Genomic DNA, 12,306 nt, shown 5'->3' with positions numbered 1-12,306 from the left:
AAATGAGATTCCCTGTGAGTCATGACATGAGGTTATCAAGTAGTCATAACTTCACCAAGTTGTTGTATTGTATTGTCTCTCAATCTTGAGAGAATATTGAGCTTGTGCAAAAGTTAATGGTAACTTTAAAATTGTAAGCTGATCATATTCTCTATGGCTACGTTTGGTTGGTCGGATATAACATGAGATAGGATATAGTATATCTTATCCTATGTTTGGTTAGTGATGAGATAAGATAAATTATCTCATCACTTATCATATCCTATGTTTAACCAAATATGGGATAAGAAAAGTGGTGAGATATATTATCTACCTTCAATTTTTCATCTCTTTCATATGGGATATGTTAATCTCATGGTAAGATATAGGATATACATATCTTATGCATAAAAAAATTATTTATTTTATCAATTTTTTATTTTTAATATATTCATTTAATAAAATAAAAAAATCATTATAAATTAAATTTACAATTAAAAAAGAAAAACAAAAAAATATTTATAAAATAATATTAATATATGATATATAAATTATTTTTATATAATAAATAACAAAAAATAAAAAAAAAATTTGTAAAGTTTAAATATTTTAATGATAAATATTGTTAAACATAAATACAATTTTATTTTTTTAAATATAAAATATTTGAATGTGATATCATTTTTATTTTAAATGTGGGAAAATAATATATATTTCATATTATTTTTTATTTATTTCATAAATTAAATATAAATATAATATAATATAGCATATTTCATTAGATATGTTATTTTAAAATATTAATATGTTCATAGAATATGTATATCCAAAGGATATCATATCCTTGGATATGGATATTCTATCCAATGAAATATGATATCCTACTATATACAAATCCTATCTTATCCTATCCAGTCAACCAAACATAGTTTATGGTCATGTTTAGTTGACTTGATATGATATGAGATATGATAAAAGAGAGGATATTATATTATGTCATATGTTTGGTTATCCCACCATTGGTCATATCCTATGTTCACTCAAACATGTGATAAGATAAGTAGTAGGATATTTTATTCATTTTTTTCATCTCTTTTACATGTGATATATTAATCACATGGTAATATATGGGATATACATATCCCATGTATTAATTTTTTATTTTTTAATATACTCATTTTACAAAATAAAAATTGTTATTATAAATTAAATTTATGATTAAAAAAGAAAAACTAAAAAAATGTTTATAAAATAATATTAATATATGATATATAAATTATTTGTATATATTAAATACCATAATATAAAATTTCACACCATTTCATACTATTTTTTCTTCATTTCACAAGTTAAATATAAATATAATATAATATAGCATATCTCATTAGATATGTTATTTTAAAATATCATGTTCATAGGATATGTATATCCAAAGATATTATATCTTATTGAAAATCATATCCTAGGATATGTAGGATCCTATTCAATGAGATATGATATCTTAGAATATACATATCTTATCCTATCTTACCAACCAAACTTAACCTATGAATTTGATCACCATTGGTGGAAGCTGATAGCAATAGGTATTTTTAATAGAGGTAACATGATATCTTATACATTTTGAGACAGTATATCCCCTTAGGCGATCCTAAGGACGTGTAATCATGAAATTTGTAGGCTTGTAGTAATTCCTTTAGGTCATCTTTGATTGGTCGGATATAGCATAAGATATAATAAAAGAGGGAATATTATATTTTATCCCATGTTTGGTTGGTGATAGGATATGATAAGTTATCCCAGTACTTATCATATCCTATGTTCAACTAAATATGAGATAGGATAAGTGGTGGGATATATTATCTACTTTTTATTTTTTATTTTATTTTTATTTTTAAAAAAATTTTATTCCTTTCACATGAGATATGCTAATCTCATGGTAAATTCCATGTATCAAAAATTTATTTATTTATTATTTTTTAATATACTCATTTTACAATAAATTTTTTATTATAAATTAAATTTATGATTAAAAAAGAAAACTAAAAAAACATTTATAAAATAATATTAATATATGATATATAAATTATTTTTATATATTAAATAACATAATATAAAAAAAAATTATTTGTAAAGTTTATTTTAATCATGAATATTGTTAAACATAACGAAATTTTTAATTTTTTAAATTGAAAATATTTGAATGTGATATAATTTTTATTTTAAACATTGAAAATAATATATATTTCATATTATTTTTTATTCATTTCACAAATTAAATATAATATAATATAGTAATCTTATTGGATATACTACCATAAAATATCATATATAAGGATATCATATCCCATTGGAAATCATATCCTATGATATGCATATTCTATCCAATGGGATACAATATCTTAGGATATTCATAACCTATCCTATCCCACCAATTAGATGTAGGCTTAGTCAACCCATCTTGGGTTTGGATCACTTAATTTAGTTCACTAGACCTTAATTAATTAATTAATTAGTTCTATCAAACTCCAATTAATTAATTAGCTTAATAAAAAAATACTATTTATAAATTCTTATGCAATCTTATGTTTTTACCAAGATGTCCTTATGCATACATGATACGAATAAAAAACTTATGCATCCCTAAAAAATTGTGCTACCAAGGAATATATACTCGAATGGACACCATTATGACCCATGGGAAAATAACGGCTCACTAAAAATCTACACCATTATGACCCATGGGAAAATAATGGCTCACTAAAAATCTAATTCTAAAATTGACTCAACATCCCGCTATAAAAAATCAACTGCAATCTAATATCCTATGATGTTAAATTGAGATATAAAATTCAAGTCCATGACCTACTATTCATTATATTCAAATTGCCTATAAACTGGTGTTCGTATTCTTAAAAGGTAGATGTTACCAACTGTTCAAGATTATTTCTACATTTTTTGAATATCATACTATTATGTAATCAACTGACATACTCTAATTCTCTAAATATATGTCAAATTCTACTTAAGAATTACAATGATCACAAATTTTTATATGCAGTACTTTATTTTTCATTATTTTACATGTTTGTATAATTATTTTTAAAAATAGTCATAAAAAAAACAAGTGAATAGAATTAAAAATAACTAAACGATATTCCTTGAAAACACTATATTTTCTATTTTTAATAACATAAATTAAAAAGAGTGGTTGTCAAACATGTTTTTTTGTTTTGTTTTTTTTCTAAAAAATAAAGTTGTTCTAAAAAATAGTTGTAAAATAGGATCTTCCAGACCATAACAATTATGGGATGGGTACCACCTCCTCCATATTCTACATTAATTTTTTGCTTTGTTTCTTCTTTTATCTATTCCTTTAAAATTTTCAAGAAACAAATATAGTGAGATAAAAAAACAAAAAGAAGAAGAAAAAGAAAGCCTAAAAGTTTTTTTTTTCTTCACCATTTCTTTTATAAAAAAACTGAGAAAATTTTGAGAAAAGTACATTAATTGAGAATTAAGTTGTCTTAGTCTCAATATTTTCGTACATAATCAAAATGGAGAATTTTTTTATATTTTTTACTTATATGTTCTCTTTCTATTCTATTTCCCTTGAAGCTTTTCAAGAACATGCATTAACATAGCCAGAGTGCTAAATGGTAGGCAAACTAGGAGCATAAATAATTATAATCATCCACTTATTAAATTCTAAAATTAAAAACACTAGTTCTTCAACTTTATTTTACAATCATAAAAAATGCAAATTTAAATAGAACCAAGAACTCAGTTGTAAACATCAAGATGTTGAGAAATTTTTAATTTCTATTTTGGCTTGTTCTATAATAATAAATATTTAAGTGAGGTCAAATACTAAAATCACATGGAATATTTAGATAAAAATATTGTAAAGGTAGGGACGCAAACCAAAATTTTTCTCCCATGTTAGTAGTATTTGGCAAACCAACTTAATAATTTAAAATGATTCAATAACTTAATTTAAGTCATTAAGTAAATTAAAATACTTTTTCTATCATGTTAAAAGTAACTTGTTGATATTAATTAACACAACTAAATTGAACCCTGATTGCAATTTTTAACTGAGTAGAAAAAGGTAAGCCTGTTTTGTAAAATAATTTAATGATATGATTTCAAAATAAATTTTATATAATAAGTAAAAAGATTAACTTATTTTTAAGTCTATATTTTTATTTTACCTTTTTATCTTAATTACCTCAACGATCTCTTTTATAATTTATAAGAATAAAATAATAAATTTAAAGTAAATAACTTAAATATAATAAAGTCTACTCCAAAGATCTCGTTGCAACTAACAGCTACATGCAGGTAAAACAAAAACATAAATCATAGAATAAATTGTATTAGAAAATATAAAAATCTATGGTTATCGAGTGTTTGATCCAAATCCAAACATTTGTAACTTCTATTGTCAGTGATACAACTAAGTTGAGTTTAAGATAAAATACTAGTCGGTATTTACAGGGGAAAGCATATAACCAAAACCATGATAAAGCATTAAATCATGATATGCTGCTGCTTTCTACATAGTCTGCTTTCTATATGGTGATATAGAAAACATTCAAGATTCATCTTGAGAAAAGGTGAGTAAAAGTTTGAAACCCTCCCCCTCCTTGTTGAGGAAAAGTTTGCAATTGCAACTCTGGGAAATTAGTGGGATATCCTATTCCCTCTCCTTGAGCATGTTGAACTTGTTGATCTGGGAAATTGGGAGGATAGTTGGGGAAGCTTTGGAGGGTAGTGTTGATATTTTGAGCTTGTTTGTCTGGGAAATTGGTGGGGAAGTTGTCGAGGACAGTGTTGTTGATATCTTGAGCTTGTTGATCTGGGAAATTTGTGGGATAGTTGGGGTAGTTGTTGAGGGTAGTGTTGCTATCTTGAGCTTGTTGATCTGGGAAGTTATTGGGGAAGTGGTGAACTTGTTGTTGATCTGGGAAATTATTGGGGAGATCGGAAAAGTTGTCGAGGGTGTCAATAACTTCGTCTTTTTGTTGACCTGAGAAATTATTGGGGAAATCGGAGGGGGAGAAATTGTCGATGGTGTTGATATCATGGATGCTGGATCTCTTCCTCTCTTTCTTCACAGAATTTTGGCGGAGGTAGAACTTCTGGGCATGGCTGGCAACCTGGGTTGGCGTTCTTGTTATCACCACATGTCTTGAAATGCTCCTCCAATCGCCTTTTCCAAATCTAACAAGCCCCGATAGAAATAATCTGCAAATCTACGTATACCCATAAGCTACATTTGCTTTGCATGAGCCATGCATGAAGATATTTCAATGCCAAAACATGGACGCCTCTGCAATATTCTTTTTAATTCCCTTAAAAAAAAAATATTGTTTGAGACTTTTTTCTCAGAAACCAAACAGAAAAAGAAAATTTATTATAGTAAAAACATATGTTAATAATAAACATAATAAAAGGACCTGTGTTCTACTTCAGTCCATGGAGTCCCTTTCTTTCTCTCAACCTGCTTTGTTTTCTTCCCAACCGAGTCATGGCTCGTTCTGGGCTCCGTCTCCCGCCTCCACGCCTCCTCCAGGTAGCTGGGCATCTCAACGTTGCCGTTTTCAATGTTCGTAACGTCCTCCACCAGCAGCTCGTAGTGCAGCTTCATGTCCTCCGGCGTCTTTCCCGGCAGCTGCTCGGCTATACTCAGCCACCGATCCGGCATCTCCTCGGGGAAGATGATCAAGGCCTGCTCAAAAATCTTATCATCAAGGCGAGTCCAATGAGTCCGAATCAACTGGGAGGGGAAGGGATCGCAGTCCATGTTGCACCGATTAACTTTATCTGTTATGGTGAGAATTAATCCTAATTCTATTATATACAAAGAAAGAGTCTGGTTTTGCTGGGAGACTTTTCCAGAGTTTCCTGAGAATCAAACACTAAAATATCCAACCGTGAAGCTGAAATATTAGCTGTTCATGAGAAAGAGTTGTTATTCTGTTTGTGGAATTTACCATCTCCCACTCTTCTAATTCCACACGTTTTTTCTTTCGTTAGTTTTTCCACTACTGACTCCTTGAATTTATACCCTTTTCAGTTAATTTATTTTTTCAAATATTTATTTTAAATACAATGAAAAAAAAAAAGGGCTACAATCATCAAGTAAAATAAAAAAATAAAAATAAAAATCTGAAAAAAAAATATATATCTTGCCGCTTGTTATGTTAAACTTTTCCACCAATATATATTGAAATTCCTATTAAAATGGGTTGTTAGATATTTGAAAAAAAAAAAAAAAAAAAAAAACCCTTTTCCAACAAACTCTATTGAAAACCCAAAAAAAAAAAAAAAAAGTTTTCTCAGATTTGATTTCATTATCTAAAAAATACAAAAAAATAATTAGATATAATTAAAATTAGTTAAAAATTTATGAATTTTAAAATTATTTAATTTTTGTATCATGGAGAAAATTAAGTAAAATAAATTTGAAAAAACAAATAAACAAATTTATGGACTTTGAATTTATTTGTTATTTTCTTTTATTTTTTCCTTCCTTGCATTTTTCTTCTTTATTTTTTTCCCCTACATTTTTCCTTAAATTTTTCAAGAACCTAACATAACCTAAGAAAATGGGTTGTTAGATTTTTATTTTTATTTTTATTTTTTAAAAATAAAAACCATTTGAGAGAAAAAAAAAAAAAGTAACATTGTTCTTGATACCTTATCAAGTGGTTTGAAAAGAAAAGAACTTTGAATTTATCAAAGCTGTTGGATATTTAATTTTAGTTAGGAGTTAGAGTAACATTGCAGTTACCTCTCCGTCTCTATGTTGAACTCTTTCTAAAGGTAAATTTATCTTATTTGAAAGAATTAGGAGTGTTATGGATTCAAAATTATATTTTCTATTTATTTGTTTGTTCAATATTAATTACGATAAAAATTATTAAAAAGGAAAGAAGTCGAAAAAATGTTATTCTTGTAACCTATCTCATATCACATGATTATTTTTCTTGTACTATGAAAATAATATTATTTTATTTTTTGTATTGTTTTTCCTATGAATATTATTTTGTGCTAACTTATCTCATATCACATGATTATTTTTCTTGTACTATAAAAATATTATATTGTTTTATTTTTTTGTATTGTTTTTGCTATGAATATTATTTTGTGCTAACTAAGGGTTTTTCCTAACATTTTGATGATAACAAAATGATACTAATAGGTCATCAAGTTCTTTATTTTAGGACTCCAAGAGTTTATTAAATTTCTTAAAATCCGATGACTTTGCGTTCTTTTCTAAGCCTAAACTTAAATCTTTTAAAAAATACGATCAAAGGGTTTATTAAGTCTGTTGGAAACTTTCCTAAAGTTTCTCAACCTTGATTTGGTCTCAAATTGCACAATTGGTGTACAAGAATTTGTTGAGTTGATTGAGGCAAAAGCCTTAATCGGTCAAGCACTAGTCAAATTGGTTACTCCATCGGTTGAACTCTTAAACCACACTAGTCACTTGTTAGGGAGTTTAATGGTTAATAATTACTAACCAATCAAACCAGTTGCTTGTTCCGTTGAACTAAAGTTTTGATTTTTGAGGTTTTTAATCTTCCAACCTATATATATATATATGACCTTCCAAATAAGTTTAGGAATTTGTGACCTTGAGTTTTCAATTGTAAAACTACCAAAATTCTCATTAAAAGTTCTTGACTACATTCATCTATGCAATTGCTCATCTTTTAGTGCACCTTTGATCCATAGCTTTTATTGTATCTTGCATGTCAGCTTTTGAAGATAGTGGAATCTTCACTCGGTTAGAGTGGATGTAGGCCAAGGTCTTGGTCAAACCACTATAAAACTCATGCTTGCAATTATCTCTCCATCTCTATACTTACCTTTTTGTGATTTAATTGCTAATTATCTTATATTTTTTCCATTTGCATTCATTAATTTAACAATCTTGCAAAATTAACCATTATCTAATATATTCCCTTATTGGGTGATTACCTTAGGTTAAATTAACTATTTTTCAACATTTACTATCAGAACTAGATCTATTTGTTGATACTTAACCATTTAAAATGATATGAATAATTCATCAAATTCATCTCATATGGAAGGGTTATCAAATTAATAGACATCCATTTTTATTTTTATTTTTTTATATAGGAATCAATTACTCTTATTGATAAAAAAAAGATAACATGATTTTTAAAATCTATTGATTATGATTTGTGGGATGTCATCTAACATGGTCCCCATATCCTTACAATAGTTTAAAATGAGTTTTCTATTCTCAAACCCAACCATGAATATAACATAACAAAAGAAAGGCTCAACTAAATGTAAGAGCAATCTATTATCTTCATTATGTTAGAAATAGAAATGAATATAATAGAGTGTGTCAGTGTGAGTCAGCTGAAGAAATTTGGAAGTTGTTTGAGATAACCCATGAAGGTATTAATCAAGTGAAGGAATAAAAAATAAACATTCTTATGCATACCTATGAATTGTTTAGTATGAAAGATAATGAATCTATTGTTGAGATGTTCACTATGTTCACTAATGTCATCAACAACCTCCATGCTTTAGGAAAGGTGTATACTAAGATGGGGAAATTCATTAAGCTACTAAGGTCCCTACCCAAGTAATGGAAAATATCAAGGTTACTGAAATTCAAGAGGCAAAATACCTTATAAAGCTTCCTTTAGAGAAGTTGATTAACTCATTGATGACTCATGAAATCACAATGACAAGAGGTGGAAGACAAAAAGAAGAAGAGCATAGCTCTCAAAGCCTCCACTATTATAAATAAATAAATAAAAGAAAAGGAAGCTAATGAAGAAGAGTAAGACCTTGCATTCATTTCAAGAAAATTTAAGAAGTTCATTTTGTAGGGAATACCTAAATTATTCTATTCCTTATTATAGGACCAATTAAGTACATGCAATTCTTCTTAAGTATCTAGATCTATACACAACAAAAGCATATAAAAATTTTTAGATCTAGATAAATGTGTTATACTTAAAATCTAAATGTTCTCATATTTAATATTTTCGGTGAAGATGAGTGTTGAGTTCACAATAGTCATTGTAGATCTCACAAACCCAAAAATCTTTTATCAAAATCATTCTTCCTTGAATCTAGGCACAAAGATGTTAGAAATCTCACAAGGGTGGTGGCTAGAGTTCTCTCACTTTAAATTGAACAACAAGCAATACTAAAACCTTAACCCCTAAAAAGGGTATTAAATGACTTTAGCACATTCTGAGTTTGGGTCACTTAAACTATCCTACGTGAGCCTAATTTATTAATTAACCCAATTAGGCTTTGATTAATGAATTAGTCTAATCTAAAGAGATCATTCATAAGCTCTTGTGCAATCTGACGTATTTACCAAAATGTCCTTATGCACACAAGTGAATAAAGAACTCAATCAACTCTCATAAACCTTGCCATCAAGGAATATGAGCTCGAATATGGACCATTGGGACCCCTAGGCAACTACTAGCTTCCTAAGAATCCAATTCTAAAGTTGACTTAAATATTTTATTTTTTATCAAATATGTTTTTTATTGATAGGTTATTTTTAATTTAATTTAAATATTTTTAGATTTAATCAAACATTTATTAACTTAGAGTTGACTACCTAAGTTTTAATAATGACATTATACTTTCATCATAGATAATTTTTAATAAAAAAATTTTTGACTATCAAGTGATTTATATTTAATTATTTTTTAAAAATTCAAAAAATTATTAAAGAAATTATTGAATTTTTCTAAAAGTTCTTTAGCAAAATATTTTTAAAAATTATTTAAAATGTTTTGGTCAAATTTCTTACTATCTTGTAAAAAAATTCAAATAATTTTGATAAATTTTTAATAAAATCCTGAGACTTAGAGATAAATCACTTATATTATTCCTAATTATTTTTCAACCAATTTTACAAGAAGTATTTATTTTTTATTTATTTTTTTATTTATGTTTTATGTTATATGGATTAAAAAAAAAAAAAAGCTATGAACATAACTACAATATTCTTCTAATCTCAATAAACTTCAAACAAGATGATTTCGTAACTAGGGTTTGTGGTTGGGAGGAAATTGGTTAAGAGATAAATGAAGAAGAAGATGGGTTTAGGGAGAGAATAATAGAAATTGTGTTTTGAGTGTTTTGGGTTTTTTTAAAATTGTAGGATCCATGTATTTAGAAGTTTTTAATTTTTTTTTTTAGTGGATTTGTAAATAAAGTGGATGCAAAGAAGTTTAGACAAATGCATTTAACATCGTCCATCTTATTTTTAATAGCAATATAGATAATGATTTTTATTACTGAATCATTTTTATTATAAAGTTTAACTTCTTTTAAATTAAACAATTTTTTAAAATTAAAATTTTCTCAAATAAAGAAATTATGGACAAAAATTGAAAATTTGATAATTTGAGGGATTATCTCTAATGTGCTCTCTTATTCTTACAAAGACAAAACCATCCTTTTAGGCAATTTAATATTCTTCTTACAAAGACATGAACATCCTTTTAAGTCATTTAATATTCTTCTTACAAAGACATGAACATCCATAGGCAGCTGTGGAAGAACTTCCAATCAACCACTTGTGGAAAGTGTAATAACTCTGGTTCACCCGTCTACATATTTTATTAAAAGGGTTTCCAAAAATTCAAATTTTAAAATTTGACCCCTTACCTTTTTTTAGCTTTATTTGGACAAAAATGCTCTTATTATTTTCTTGTAAAAATAATTCTTTCTTTTAAAACCTCTTTGTAAATACTTGAAATGGGCATTTATATATATATAAAAAAAAATGACTTATTATTATTAATTTTTTTAAAGGAAATGGTTGGATTCACAATTTAAGGATTAATCCATCCTTTTAACCAAATATTTTTATTATTAATCAATTATTGACATTTATCAATTAATGGGGGGAAATTATCAGCTATATTATAAAAATACATATGAAAAATAAGAGTTATTTGACCTTCAAAAATTTTAATCAAAAAATAAGAGTAAATTTAATTGAACTCATTGTTACTTTTGCATCATGACATATAGGAGTCTACATGCTTTTCTTAAAATAGCAATCCAGGATTCAAATGAAACTATCGATTAAGGGCTTCGTACTTTTTAATACAATTTATCTATATATTATAAAATTAATAAGACTAGTAATTTTTCTAAATGTTCCAAGACACAAATTTTTATTTAATTAAATTGTAAAAAAAAATTAAAAAAAAATTATATTTATCTTTAGTAAAAACATAAACTTAGAAAAAAGTTTTATATAGGAAGATAAAGTCATTATAATTGAATTTTATATATGGAAATCACATTTATATAATGAGCAACTTGGATGGGTCCTAATCCAACTCGAACCTAACTCGATGTTTGTACTGACTTGGACGATCATTTTCAATTCAGGTTGAGCTTAGGTTAAGTTTTTTTTAACCCGAAATCAATTTGAGTTGGGCTCAAGCCTTTCCCTCATAGCTGGTATTGTAGGACAACCACTCGCTTCATGTTCTATAGATTGACAACTAGAACATTGCTCCATGTAAATTAGATTATCATATATTGCATTCACCTCATGAAATCCCTTAGCTTCAAGTTCCTCTAGCCTTCTTGGCAAAGCTATCATTTTAGCTTGTAGATCAACATCTTCATTCCTCCATTTGAATTGCTTTGAGACTTGGACTCGTGTAAATCCTTTTCATGTAGCTCATCCCATGACCTTGATATTTCAACCACATGATTCAAAATTTCAAAGGCTTCATTGGGACTTTTGCTTATAAAGTCACCTCCACACATGGTTTCTAGCAATTGCTTCATAGTTGGCAACATGCCCTCATAGAAGTAACTCACCAAAATCCATGTGTCAAAACCATTATGAGGACATGCATTTACTACTTCCATATATCTTTCCCAACAAGCATAAAATTTTTCATTGTCCAATGCCACAAAGTTGGTAATTTGCCTTTTCAAGCCACTTGTGCAATGTGTGGGAAAAAATTTCTTCAAGAAGGTTGTTTGTAGTTCCAACCATGACCTTATGCTTTGGGGCCTCAATGAGTTTGAACCATAATTTAGCCTTATCCTTCAATGTGAATGGAAAAAGTTTCAATCTCATAAGCTCTATAGATGTGTTTCCCTCATGAAATGTATGACAAACCTCTTCAAAACCCTTGATGTGAGTGTATGAATTTTCATTTCCCATTCCATGGAATTGAGGTAGAAGTGGTACCAAGTGAGTTTTTATCACAATAAGCTCATTAGGAAGAATGATACATGATCCCACACCTATCATTTGAGGATGCATATATT

General features: G+C 27.5%; 1 protein-coding gene across 1 annotated transcript; it reads right to left on the bottom strand.

Annotated features, from left to right (window-relative positions):
- Nucleotides 1-4,474: 4,474 nt before the first annotated feature.
- Nucleotides 4,475-5,793, bottom strand: LOC117907877 (transcription factor SRM1-like). The gene is made up of 2 exons (XM_034821550.1): nt 5,442-5,793; nt 4,475-5,229 (listed from the first exon to the last, which is right to left on the bottom strand). Exons 1-2 carry the CDS (start codon nt 5,786-5,788, stop codon nt 4,584-4,586), a joined length of 993 nt encoding a protein of 330 aa, XP_034677441.1. The 5' UTR covers nt 5,789-5,793; the 3' UTR covers nt 4,475-4,583.
- Between the last annotated feature and the right edge of the window lie 6,513 nt (nt 5,794-12,306).

The sequence above is a fragment of the Vitis riparia genome, chromosome 18 (assembly GCF_004353265.1).
Source record: "Vitis riparia cultivar Riparia Gloire de Montpellier isolate 1030 chromosome 18, EGFV_Vit.rip_1.0, whole genome shotgun sequence".
Taxonomy (NCBI): Eukaryota; Viridiplantae; Streptophyta; class Magnoliopsida; order Vitales; family Vitaceae; genus Vitis; species Vitis riparia.
This window is presented reverse-complemented; position numbering and strand designations above follow the sequence as displayed.

Bases quoted from the DNA above. Each gene is read 5' to 3' on its own strand.
- LOC117907877 (XM_034821550.1), bottom strand. From the start codon at position 5,788: ATGGACTGCGATCCCTTCCCCTCCCAGTTGATTCGGACTCATTGGACT. The intron at 5,230-5,441 runs GTCCTTTTATTA...GTAGATTTGCAG, and splicing joins TGGACTGAAGTAGAACACAG to ATTATTTCTATCGGGGCTTG.